General features: G+C 55.1%; 1 protein-coding gene across 2 annotated transcripts in view; it reads left to right on the top strand.

The window, feature by feature from the left end:
- The window catches only part of TRAPPC9 (trafficking protein particle complex subunit 9), a 507,030-nt gene extending 500,606 nt beyond the window's left edge, over nt 1-6,424 (top strand). For both annotated transcript variants that reach the window (XM_069539993.1, XM_059995234.1), the window contains 2 exons: nt 4,769-4,989; nt 5,649-6,424. In XM_069539993.1, coding sequence (XP_069396094.1) covers nt 4,769-4,989; nt 5,649-5,816 — 389 coding nt within the window. In that variant the 3' untranslated portion in view covers nt 5,817-6,424. The remainder of the gene's footprint in view (nt 1-4,768; nt 4,990-5,648) is intronic.
- Nucleotides 6,425-13,656: the final 7,232 nt, after the last annotated feature.

Below are 13,656 nucleotides of genomic sequence, written 5' to 3'. Positions count from 1 at the left end.
CCTGCAGGGTGGCCACCTTTCCTGTCCAGGAGTCCCTCCCACCTGGAGCTGCTTGAGGGCAGGGCCACATCCAGGATGTTCCACAGACACTCGTTAAGATAACGAGTGCTGTGGCCTTGGCCTCGGGCCTCGGGTTTCAGAAACTGGGGGCTTGGGGGCAGGTCGGGCAGAAACGAACCGAACCTTTGAGCACTTCCCTTTGGCACTTTGCACAGAGAATGTGACACTCGCTGCATTTCCAGATGAGGGACACAGGCAGAGTTCAGACTGCGCACATGGTCCAGCTCCAGGCCGGGCTCTGCCCGCCCTCCCCTTGGGCCTGGGAGGCGGCGGCAGCTCTTTGGTCGCTGAGCGGCAGCCACTCTAACAAGTGAGCGCCAACCTAGTGGCTGAGAACAACACGAGCTACTACTCCACAGTCCTGTAGGCCAGTCTAAGAGGTGGCGGCAGGCTGGGGGCTGGGGAGACCCCGGTTCCCGCCTTCTGGGCTCCAGGGACGCCTGCACCCCTTGGCCCCGTCCTGCCTTCAAAGCCAGCTGTGCAGCAACTCCCAGCCTCCCTCCGCCGCCATGGACACACAGCCTTCCAGGCTCTCTCCTGCCCCCTCTTGCCCTTAGGAGGACCTTCGTAACGACATTGGGCCCACCCATATACTCCAAGATACTTGCCGTCTCAAGGTCCTTAACTGAATGTCACCTGCAGAGTCCCTTTAGCGTGTGTGGGAACACACTGCACGGGGTCCAGGTATTAGGATGTGGACATCTTTGGGGGTGTCATTCTGTCTACCACACCACCCCCTCTGGCGGCACAGACTCAGGGTTCCGGGAGCTTCTCGGGGACAAGGCTAGACCTCACAGAGCCAGAGTTCTGTGCCTCCCGCCCACCGCTCCCGAGGAGCCCCCAGGTCGGGGTTGCCTGTGTGCAGCTCCCCAGCAGCCTGGGGGTCAGGAGATGGGCTTCCAGGCTGGGACCCCCCTCCCTGCCTCCCCGGGAGGCTGGGGCATTCCAGGTCGCCATGTGGCCCACCTGCAGGCTGGCTGGGGGTCTGGACAGAGTGGCCAGGAGAGGCTGAAGGGGCTCGTCCTGCTGCCTCGGTCCTCTCTGTCCAGCGCTTCAGCGCCGTGCTGGTCCTCTTTCCCCATCAGCATTCACGGCCAGCCTGCGGGTGAGGAGCGGCCCTGGAGAAGCTATATAAATACAAAGTGTCCTCCTGGGCTGGGGATTAGAGCTGGTCAGGGGCCTGGCCCGCCCCGCGCATTCTCCACTGCCCAGGGTGGATGTGAGCGTGATGGTGACAATGATCCAGCCGTCCCGCTGCGGCCGCTGTGTGCCCCGCCCCCTCTGCGTGCGCGTTTCCAGTTCTCACAAAACCTCTTTGAGGTGGGCTTTCCTATCAGCCCTTCTAAAGGTGAGGAAACTGAGGCTCGGAGAGGGCAAGTGGGGAGGAGTCAAGGAGAAACTACTCAAAAGTGCACAGCAGCAGGAATCCCTCTACCCCAGCCTAGAGGTGGGCAGGGGGGTCACCACCCCAGGAAGTGCATAGTGGCAGCGGCCTGACGGGCCGACCCTGGCGGCCAAGGGGAGCAACTAGACCCCACACACCCAGACATCAGACCTGGGGTTCCCGCGGGGGTCTTAATGAGCCCACCCTGGATGCCGCGGGAAGGCTCCCGGGTGATGGTGAGGAATTCTCGGGGCGGGGAGGCACCAGCTGCACGGGACACACTCGGACTGGTGTGCCCACCCCTTCCTGCAGCTGGCCAGTCTGCTGCGGACACAGAGGGAGTGCTAACCCGCCGTCCCTGACAGGGGCCCCCCGGTCTGGCGACTGAATGGACGCTGCGCCCACCTTCCCCACCTGAGGGCGGAGGGGCTGGGCCAGGGGGCCCCCAGGGACGGTGGGCGGGAAGCCGAGCTGAGCCCTGCACGAGCAGGGCGGCTGAATTCCCGGCAGTGCCGCGAGGTGGTTCTCTTTCCTCTGGGCAATTTAGAAACGGCTCCAGCACAGCTTGCCTTTGAGAAATTTTTAATTATTTCTCCCCTGCTCCTTCCTGGTGAGTTCTGTGACTCCCTGGTGGATGGCTGGTCTCAGCTGTTCCTTCCAGCCTTGCTCAGCGGGGCTTCCACGCGAGAAGGGTCCCCTCTCCCCGGCATGGGGCACCGCTGCCCTGGTCCAGAGTCAGAGAACTGAATTCAGTACAGCAATGGGGTATGCTGGGACATTAGTGCCGGTGGAGTTACAACCCCTGACCTGAGCACAGCCATCACAGTCACCATCAACACTGTTATCTCAGATGCATTTTCACTAGATTTCTCGCACAGTACCCCGTGGGTCCCAGGAGAGGCCAGCCCTGGCATCCTTTTCAATTCAGGAAGCGTGTCATATTCTCAGAGAAAACGGACCTCTGCTGTTTCCTCCCAGTGAGTGACGTGGGAAGGTTCGGTGCTCTCGGACCCAGGCTGGAGGTGCTGGAGCGGCAGGGTGGGAGGAGACAGCTGCCTGCTGAGCCCAGAAAGCCGTGAGTTTGTCAGGCACTTATTGTGGGTGCCAGGCATGGGTGTGGCGTGACCAACCGCCCAGCGTGCCTGAGGGGTTCCCGGGACGCAGAAGTTTCAGAACTAAAGCCAGCATGGATGAACCATGACAGTCAGTGTCGCCTGTGACTGGAGACACAACAGAGAGCAAGACAGGCGGGTCCTGCCCCTCTTGAGGGTCGCCCTCCTCCCTGGGGAGGCAGACAAGGAAGCAAGTAGCTCTCCCCAGACTGGGGCAGGGCAGCCTGGCTGGGTCCTCTGTCTGCGTCTGGGTCATTACCCCGGTTTTGCAGATGAGGTGAAGGAGGCTCAGTTCGGCAAAGGGCCTCCTCCAGGATGAAGGGTTAGGGCAGAGCCAAGACCCCAGCCCGGCCTGCTGCTCAGCCAGGGGCCAGCTCCGTCCCCCATCCCTGCCACCCTGGCCTGACCTCGGGACATGCCCTCCCCCTCATTTAGAGAATGCCAAGGAAAGAGTCCCACTGGGAACTGTGTCCACAGCCTCGTTTCCCCTCTTCATTGCCCCAGGGGCCAAGTAGAGCTGGGCATCAGGGAAGGGTTAAATGGGCACCAGGTGAGCTGGGGGCTGCGCTGCAGGTAAGCCGTAGGCCAGTGCCTGTGGCCCACGCGGTTCTCTACAAGGGAGAACAGAGAGGGCGGAGATGCGGCGAGCCGGCCACCCTCCGCTGATTTGCAGAGAATCCTGTCTTCCCCTTAATGGAACCATCAACCGAGGCACACTTTCACTCCGAGTCCTGGATGTGCTGCTGCCTTGGAGGGAGGGTCTGCATGGCCCGTCCAGTGCTGGCCACTCTCCAGAGCCGTGCCTTCCAGGAACCCCAGTGAGGCGCTGGCCTCCTCCCGTGGGCACCGAGGCCCCATAGCTGTTGGGCAGGAGGGTCTTCCGTGCAGTTGCCTGGTGTCAGGAGCAGTGGCAGTGACCCAGGGGCTGTCCCCGACTAGCCTCCACTGCGGGATGCTCATAATGGCGGGGTCAAGGTTGAGACACACGTGACGAGTCCCTAAACAGCAAGGCGGGCAGGCGTGAGGAAGTACACAGGTGACACTGTCACATCATTACTCCTGGGCCTGCAGATGTGACGAGGCCAGGGCTCAGGGTCGGCGCTCGGTAGCCCCACGGCCAGTACCATGTGGTGTGAAGTCCCACTGCAGTTCTAGGACCCCCTTCCCTGGCCTCCATGGCCGGATCAGCAAGCCGGTGACCTTCTGGTGTCAGGAAGGACCCTTCCTGCCCGTATCAGCATGCGGCACTGCCGTAGCAAATCACCACAGACCGGGGGCCTCGAGGCAACAGGGCTTGACTGACTCTCACTGTCCTGGAGGCTGGAGGTCTGAATTCAAGGTGTGGGCAGCGCTCTGGGGGAGGATCCCCCGCCTCTCCCAGCTCCTGGAGCCGCGGCTGCATCACTGCAGCCTCTGCCTCTGTCTTCACAGACAGAGGGCTGCCTCTGGGCTCTGGGCTCCCCGCTGAGTCAGTTTTCTCCTCTTCTGCCTCTTTTAAGGACACTTGTCACTCTCAAATGGCAGCCTCTGCCTTGCACCCATGCTTGAAGGCGGGTCCCCCAGCCTACCCACCCCACCGTCCTGCTGGGACGTCTGGTGGTCTGAGGAGAGTGGGGGTCACAGCACAGCCTCTCCAGTCGACCTGCCCCATCACCCCACCCCCTTGCTGCTGCCCATTCCCTGTTCCCTGCCTGGCGGGCGCGCGCCCTGCTCCGTGACCCCCAGACCTTCCCCCAGCTAGCGTCCCGCCTCCGTGGTGCCCCAGGGCCACCCTGGTCCTCACTGCGGCAGTCTGGGCGGGGCGGTCTGCAGGTGGCTCAACGGAGGCCCAGCCACGGCTCCTCGGCCCCGGCCTGTGCACAGGCCCCGCCAGTTCTCAGCCCCTCCCCTGGCTGGCCTCCACCTGCAGGAGCCCCTGGGGTCTAGGCCAGAGCTCAGCCCTTCCAGGTGGGGGCAGCTAGGAGGCCCTTCAGGACCCCCCAGTGACCCTGAGGCCCTCTCGGCCTCTCCAGCGTGGCACAGACCCCCCTGGGGTACAGCTCCGGCCTGTCTCCGCTGGCCTGCACGTCGGGAGAGCAGGAACCGGGGCCCTTCCTCTGTTTTCCAGGAGGCAGCCTTGGTGGGTGAAGGAGCGGGGAATGAATGAATGAATGGAGGGAGGGAGGCCGGCTGGGCGGTGCCCTGACAGCCTCGTGCCCCATGTCCCTCGCAGATGTGCTGGTGGATGGACAGCCCTGTGACCGCGAGGCGGCGGCCTGCCGGGTGGGCGACCCCGTGCGCCTGGAGGTGAGGCTGACCAACCGGAGCCCGCGCAGCGTGGGGCCCTTCGCCCTCGGCGTGGTGCCCTTCCAGGACCACCAGAATGGCGTGCACACCTACGACCTGCGCCATGCCGTCTCCTTCGTGGGCTCCGGCACCTTCTACCTGGACAAGGTGCGTGTAGCCCCCGGTCACTGTCCCCTGTCCCACCGCTCCCCCAGTGGCAGACTTAGGGGTTGATAGACGTGGCGGCCTCTCTGCGTTGACCCTTGTTCCCCTGACTCGCCCTGAGACCTCAGACAAGTTCACGTCTCTGTACCTGAGTCCCAGGAGCAGAGCTAGGATGGGGATACTGGCCCCGAGGGTTGTTAAAGAGCTGAGACGAGTGTGCTGGCGGAGCAGCAAGACAGCGTCAGATCTCTGTGCCCCTGGCACCGCTGCCCTGCCCCACGTGGCCGGCTCCTCCCTGCTCGCGGTCGCTGCACGCAGGCCCAGAGGGACTGATGGGGTCACAAGGCACAGTCCTCAAGCTCCACTTACCTGTTGAGATGGTGCCTTTGCCCCAAACGCTCCCCACGCTCCCTGACCCCCAAACGGCCCAGGGAGGGAAGTGTGATTAGCGCCATCCTAGGATAGGAGCTGAGGCCCGGAGAGGTGCAGTGACTCGCCGGGGCAGCACAGCAGGGAAGCCCTGGAGGGCCACGGGAGCAAGTCCTGGGGGCCCGCCCGCCCCCGCCCCCCCCCCCCCGCCTCCGTATCTAGGTAGGTTCAGGGCTCTCCTAGAGGCTCTGGGGGTCCGCGCTGCTCCTGGCTGATGCCCCTCCTCCCCTCAGGTGCGGCCGTCGGGCCAGTCAGCCTGCCTTGGGGCCCTTCTGTTCCTCTGCACGGGCGACTTCTTCCTCCGCATCCGCTTCCACGAGGACAGCTCCAGCAAGGGGCTGCCGCCCTCCTGGTTCCGCCTGCCCAGCGTGCACGTGCGCGCCCTGGGGGCCCAGGCCTGAGCCGCTGTTCCCGCGGGGAGAGATGACCAGAGGGCCCCCCGGGCAGGGGACAGGCCTTCGCTGCAACTCCTGTCCACTCCTCCCACCCCTCCCCTCCCCTCCTACCTGCGCCGTCCTCTCTGGGCTTTGCAGGGGCCCCCAGACTTGGCAGCCGTGCCCCTTCCCACACTGGCCATCAGGGCTCCCCTGCAAGAGGCCGCTGCTAGGGTGAATGCTAACCAAACCCCAAAGTGTGGCCCTGGGTCCCTGCACCTGTTCCCTGTGACCTGGGGTTCACAGCCCAGCCAGCAGGAAGAAGAGGTGAGCGTGAGGGAGGGGCACAGCTGGGGTGGGTCTGGGGAACCTCCCTCGGCCCCCTCGGCCGTTGGAATCCCCCGAGGGCTGGCTCTTCTTCCCGGGGCCCCGAGGCAGCCCAGCCAGGAGAGGTGGCACCATGGTTGACCCCAAGAGGAGCCACCTGCCCCCGGTGGGTAGACGGTCACCTGTGCCAGCTGTTCTGGCCCCTGGGCTGGTTCCAGGCTGGGCTGTGGGGGCCCACGGCCTGTGTGCGTCTGCGTGTCGCTGACAGATTCTCCAATAAAGGGCCTGCCTCACTTCTCTGCTGGTCCACCTGCATCCCTGCCTCTGCTTGTCCAGTGTGGTCAGGGGGCCGCCCACCAGCTCGTCAGACCCCGGCGCAGGTAGGGACTCGCACGACCCCACGCAGCACACACGGCTGGTGGCCAGCAGGGTTGGGCCTGTGTCTGTCTGTGCCTGTGGCCCCCCCAGGCCCCTCCCCTGCGTGTGCTCTTTGGGCCTCTATGCCGCCCCTCTCAGAGCACCGCCTCGAGTCCTACACCATGGTCCTCAGCCCCCGCAATGGCTCTGGCCATCTCGGCCTCTCACTTTCTCTCCTGAGGTCCACGCACATTCGGGAAGATGTTTGGGGGTGACACAGGTGTCCAGAAGTCGAGGTGCAGATTGGAGGTGGGCATCCTGCAGCCACCCTCAGACCCACCCGCCGCGAGGGCTGCCTCGCCCCTGCTCCCTCCTCTCCGGGTCGCCCAGCCTGCTGCCCCCCTGCAGCCTCACTCCCAGCCCTGGAGGTTCAGACCACCTCTGCCCAGGCATCCTCAGGCCCTGTCTAGTAAACTCCACCTGCTGAGCAGAGTTCTGGGGCCAGAGAGAGGGCGAGGGTCCCAAGGCACAGAGCAGGGTGCGGTGAAGCCGGACGTGTCCAAGGCTCCCGGGTCACCCCATTTAAACGAGGCCCCCGGGCAGCAGGCACATGGCCAGCCCACACCCAGGGACAGAGGAGGATGGGCAGTGAGCGAGCTACCGTGGGCCTGGGGCGCATGGCCCGTGGGAACCCCACGGCTTCAGAGATGGGTGCCCTTCCACGCGTACCGGCACACCCCGATTAGAAAACATCTCAACGAAAGCTCTGGGCTCAGGGCAGCGAAGAACTTCCCAGGCCCGCCTCACATGGGCTGCACGTGTTCCTGGCACGCCTCCCAGTGCTGGGACTTCGCCCTGCTGTGTGGTCCTCAAGCCCTCTGGGCCCTGGGGCACTGCCCCATCACAGGGCCTGGGGGACTGGGTCTCCAGGTGCCCGGAGCACAGAGCCAGGGGCGGCTGAGCAGAATCCCGCTGCCCTGGCAGGGTCACCCCAGGAGACACCTGGGAGGAGCCGCCTTCTCCCACACTCCACCTCCCTGACGATGCGTAAGGTCCCTCGCAGGCTCTCAGGGCCCGAGTCCAGGCCTCGTGGGCCAGGCTGCCACCCGTGGCCGTGCAGGCTGCTTCGAGCGAGGGCCAGAGCCATCTTGCCCCTCGTGGGGCTGTGCCGTCTGGGTTGGGCAGGGGATGCTTATTCAAACTGCACGAGCTGCCACGTGGCCTGGGGTGGCCCGTTCCCCCCACTCCATCGGCCTCCACCCTCGCGGACCTTGCTTCTCCCAGAGCCCTGCCCTTAGCCGCCCTCCCTTCTGCCCAGGGCGCACACACCTGGTTCCTCGCAGAGGCTGGCCCAGGGACGGTCTTCATTTGAGTGCCCCATAGCAAACCTGAATCTGAGCACAAGTTCATCTGGGAGATGGGGGGTCCCCCGCGGGGGAGTGAGGGGTCAGGGGCGGGGACGAGCCGGGGCGGAAGCATTCTTGGGCCCCTGGGCTGAAATCCTCGGGGAACTTGCGGGGAGTGAGAACACAGCTTCAGACTCCTTCTACCAGCGGCGAGAGCTGGCCTGTGTGTCCCCCACCCCTCGGGGGTTCCGTCCTGCCATGCCAGCTGTTCTCGGACCTGAACAGGTCAGATGCCAGCCTTGGGAGCCCCGGGGATGCTGGACGTTGCAAGGAATCTTGGGGGCTAGGAGTGAGGGCTCGTCCACAGCCGTTTTCTGGGACTGGTTGAGTGTAACACAGTAGGTATTTGGTCTCTGCCCTCAGTTCCTGACAGAGCTGTTTCATCCCTTGGAATTTCCTGGGTGACAGGAGCATCTTTTGTTCGAAAAAAGGCGGCTCTGGGTGGGCTCCTAGACGGCTTCAGGATGGGGGCTGGTCGCCAGAAAGTCCCAGCATGACTAGAAGCTTGGGCCTCTCTCTCCCACCCTCATCCTCCGGGGAGCGGAGAGGGACTGGAAATTGAGTTAATTGATCATGCCTACAAGATGAAGCCCCCGTAGAATTCCCTCAGCTGTGGGGTGTGGAGAGCTTCCTGGTTGGTGAACACACCCACAAGCTGGAGGTCGTGCATCCCAACTCCACGGGGACAGAAGTTCCTGCACCCAGGATCCTCCCGGACCTCACCCTGGGCACCTCTTCATCTGGCCATTCGTCTGTATCCTTTATAACGTCATTTATAATCAACTGGTCAGCATAAGCCGTAAGTAAAGTGTTTTCCTGAGTTCTGTGAGCTGTTCTAGCAAATTATCAAACCTGAGGAGGGGGTCATGGGAACCCCACGTGTTTTATAGTTTCCAAAACAAATACAACAGTTGCCAGAGAAGTTACTGAATGCACCGAGAGAGAAGTCTCAAAGGGCTTCTTGGGGGAGGGGGTGTTGGAACTAACCCAGGCACCCTGAAAGGTGACCCACATGAGGCCTGTGTCCCGAGTGCCCCCCACGGTAGAGGAGATGAACTGCATCCGGCCCAAGGACAGCCCTGTGTGGGCTGTGAGCATTTGGAGCTTTCTCGAAGGGTCAGCGGGAGCCCAGGAGCCGTGTAGAGCAGGGGTGTTACTGTTGGCGTTGGCATGGCTGGATGGTTCCAGCGTGGAGGTGTGTGGTCGAGGCAGAGAACCCAGGCGCAGGTGTCTGGGTGACAGCTCAGCGTCCTGGTCCTTCAGGTCCCGCGCTGTCGGCTCCTGAGCACAACAGTCCTACAGCTGCTGTGTCTGGAACCCTCCTCCCTCCCAAGGCCAGAGGAGGCTAAGCCCAGAATAGACTGTCCTTTTCATTTCACTAGCTGAGCTGGCTTGGTTTTGCCTCCTGACACTGTTCCCTTTGGCCAGGACAGGCCTGCAATGACCCCGTAATCACCCAGCCATCACACTCTTGTCATCCGAAATTCACCAAGCAGAGCCCAGATCCATGGGAGGGGGTCTGAGGAACTGAACTCCAACCCAGCCACAGGTCAACTCTGCGACCTCAGACATGTCACTTAAGACTCGATTTCTTTTCATCCGAATAAATGGAGATAAAAATACTTATTTCATGGGCAGTTTACGCTAAGAGTTTGGTTTGATCTCCTCAACATTCCTACACATGAGGGCAACTCCTCGTGAATACTGGTTCCCTCCTCGTACCCCTCCTGTCGCCCGTGTGCTCCCATCCACATCCCCGGCGTGTGCCTGGAATTCCACCATTCCCCTGGGAAGCTTAACAAGGGATATTGCTGTTTCCCATGAGACCCCTGCACAGGTTAATTTATTAGGTAACATGAAATAATATAAGGCAGGTATTTCTAACACAAATGCTCAAATGGTAAAGGGATTGTCTGACAAAGGAGTGAGCTCTGTGACTCCTTGTAGTCAAGCAAAAGCTGGAACTGTGGATGGTGTCAAAAGATGCAGGTGTCGGATGAGGCCTGTGAGCCCAGAAGCCACTGTCATTAGATGTCTTAAGAGCCAGCCTGGTCCCAGGAAGCAGAGAAGAGAGTGGGGTGCATGTGATCGCCTGGCTCCTGGGGCCTCTGAGCTGTGTCTTAAGGGATTACGACAAATAATAAGTAAAGATCAAAAGAGGGTGTCAACATGAAGGAGTAGGAGCCCAGACTAAGCTCCTATTGAAAATAACTAAAAATGATGGTAATTATGTAAAAACACATTTGTGAGTGCATCCACAAAGCTGGCAGGGGAGTAAGAAATAGTCCAGTACCTGTGTAGGCAGAATCCAAAAAGGCAAGCAGTGAACTGATGCCAACTTTCATTTTGAGGGCTTTTGCCAAAGCAGGAGCATCAGTTTTTTGCAGTCTCACAAAACAGGAAGGAGGAAGACAAATCCTAGGGCCCATCAGGTGGGAAGTCTAATAGAAGGCCACTCCCCAATAACTTGGGAGGCCTACCATACTTAGAGAGTGGAAATAAAACTTCTCTGTCTCAACCCTTTGATTCCAACCCACATTGGCCCTCCCTTGAATCTGCAGTCCCAAGGCACACTCCCTGAAATCCGCCCCCAAACTTCAAGTCATTCATTAATTTGAAAATGACCCTAAATATACACACCCCTACCACCACATACCAGACGTCTTACAGAAGTAAATGCATCCTTTCTGGAGGAATCTACTCTTGTCCCAAGCTCCAAGGGTTTCTACAAGGAAAATGAATAATTCAGAGTTTCAAAAGAAAGAAAGTCATTAAATACACAAGGAAACCATGCATCATGTGTGAGAGCCAGAAGAAACAGAAGCAGCAAACTTGGGCTTGAAAAGGAATCGGACATTGGCTTTATCAGACATAGACTACAAGATACGTGTGCTTTATATGTTTTGAGAAACGAAGAAGAAGATTAAAATGGGTAAAGACCTAGAACATGATAAAATAATCACGTGGAACTCCCATAATTGGAAAATAGAGGTGAAATTAAATACTTAACAAATAGGTTGAAAAGCAGATTAAACCCAGCTTGGGGGAGAACCAGTGAATGAAAGATAGAGCTGAAGATGTTAAGGAAAAAAATGCAGCCCAGAAAGACCAAAAAATATGAAAGAGACTTAAACACAGAGGACAGAGTGAGACACTCTCTCATACATCTAATCAAGTTCCTGGAGAAGTGGGTAAAGAGAATAGAGAAAAGGCAGTATTCGAAGGGATAATGACTGAGAACTTCTCAGAACTGATAAAGACAAAAGTCCACATATTTTAACAAGCCTGATAAATTCCAAGTAGCATAACACTTAAAAGACACAATCGACACGTCATAATACAATTTCAAGGACCAGATACAAAGGGATGATTTAAAAGGAGCTGGAAAGCAAAGACAGATTACCTTCAAAGAAGTGGCAAATTGATTGACAGCTGACTTTCCATCGGCAAAAACAAAGTCCAGAAGTCGGTGGTATAGTCTCGGAGAATGTGCTGAGTGATGCAGATCTTTTTCAGTAGGTGAAATGATTATATTTTCATATAAACAAAAAACAGGGGTTCCACCCCCAAAACCTCATGGAAGGGAGTTCTGAAGAATGAATCTCAGGCAGAAAGAAACTGATGCCAGATAGAAAGTCAGAGATGCGAGGAAGAAGTAACAACAGACTGAGTGGTACACATGCGGGTAAATCTAAACCAACATCTACTGTATAGTAATAATTATTAAAACAGAATTGACATATAGCAAAGTAACACATAAGTGTTGGTAAGGGGATGATTGGAATTAAAGTATTCTAAAATGCTTCAACTTCAATTTTAAAGGTTCAGGAGGAGGGTAAAGATATTGAGTAATTTAGACTTAAGCTTTGGTGCTTTGTTTATGGAAGTGTCCATTTCTGGGATAAGCACTAAGAAAATGAGAAATAACATGAACAACTTCTAATCTAGATGCTCCAAAAAAACGGAATAAGGAAAGTTAATTATTCAATCAAAAAGTAGGAAAGAAAGGAAAGAAAATGACCAAAGAAATAAATGGTAATGACAGAACAAATAGAAGAAAATGACAACCATAGTGGTATTATCCCCATATTACAGGTGAAAAAAATGAGGCACAGAGCAATTAAGGAACACCTAGAAGTGGTTATAAAATGAGTTGTAGAAATAAAGCATATCATACTTAGAGTAAATTAAGCTAAATATCCCAGATAGAAGACTAGAGAAAACCCACAAAATCATGTTTATGATATTTACAAGAGACACTACAACCTAAGGATATAGTAGGTTGAAATGAAGTGTTGGAAAAAATGTACCAGAAAAATCCTAATTAAAAGTAAGTCTAAAGCAAAAAATAAATTAAGAAATAAAAACAATAACATCATGATAAAAGTAATAACATCAGGAAGCCTATAATAACTCCAAATATGTATGCAACCAATAATACTGCCTTCAATACATAAAGAAGAACTTGGTAGAACTAAAAGGAGAAATAAACCTCTCACAGTAACTAAAAGATCGAGAAGACAAAAATTGTTAAAGACATACAAGATTTGTAAAATTCCGTCATTAAATTTGATTTAATGGATTTATATAGAATACTCAGCAGCTTAGAAAGTCATTTTTATCAAGGGCATATGTTAAAGATTCGCTTTATGGCCCAGTAAGTAGTTGAAGGACTGTTATCCTACAGATGCATTATCTGAACCCAATATTCTTAACTTAGAAATGAGAAAAAGATGATTATAAAATTTTCATGTATTTGGAATCTAGTAAACACTTATAGGTAACTCAGAGTTGAGAGAGGAAGTAACCATGGAAAGTAGGAAATACTGAAATTGAACAATTAATAAAAGTATATCAGAACTTGTGTGATGCACATAAATCAGTATTTAGAAGAAGGTTTTATAAACTTAAATGCTTATATTCAAAAGAAGAAAGTGGGAAAGTTAATGAACAAAGCACCGTCTCCAGGAGCTAAAAAAGATGGCATAAGAAATCAAAGAAAATGGAAGAATATAATAAAGATAAGATTATAAATTAATAAAATAGAAAAGAGACACACAGTAACAAAAAGCCAAAGGTTGTTTCTTGAAAAGGCTAATAAAATTGAGAAACCTCTGAGTAGATTAATAAAGAAAAAAGAAAAGGCACAGATAGCCACACTACAAGTAAAGAGGGGACGTCGGATACTGCAGACGATAATAGGAGACTGTTATAAGAGGAAATTATGAAGGAATTCATAACAATAAACTTGAAAATGTAAATGAAATATACATTTTCTAATAAATATAATAGTTAAAATTTCTGGTAATAAATAGGATGAATAATCCTAAAACCATTAAAGCAATCAAATCTGTAGTTAAAAATCTTTTCAAAAAGAAAACCCCAGGCCCAGATGGTTTTTTACCAGTGAATTCTAATTCAAGGAACAAAAAATTCTAATGCTACACAAAATATTTCTGAACATGGGAAAAGAGGTGAAACACTCAGGTATATTTTATGAGGCTGGTATAACCTTGATATCAAAATCTAACAAACACAGCAGAAGAAAAGAAAATTTTAGGCTAAATCCTAAAATTTTGCATCAACGTAGATGCAAAAAATTTGAATCTAAATGTTAGCAAACAGATTCAGTGATACGTGTAAAAGAATACCATCATCAAGTGTTTGCTGGCAATCTGTGTGTCTTCTTTGGAGAAGTGTCTGTTTAGGTCTTCTGCCCATTTTTGGATGGGGTTGTTTGTTTTTTTGATATTGAGCGGCATGAGCTGCTCGTATAT

The sequence above is a fragment of the Delphinus delphis genome, chromosome 17 (genome assembly GCF_949987515.2).
Source record: "Delphinus delphis chromosome 17, mDelDel1.2, whole genome shotgun sequence".
Lineage (NCBI taxonomy): Eukaryota > Metazoa > Chordata > Mammalia > Artiodactyla > Delphinidae > Delphinus > Delphinus delphis.
This window is presented reverse-complemented; position numbering and strand designations above follow the sequence as displayed.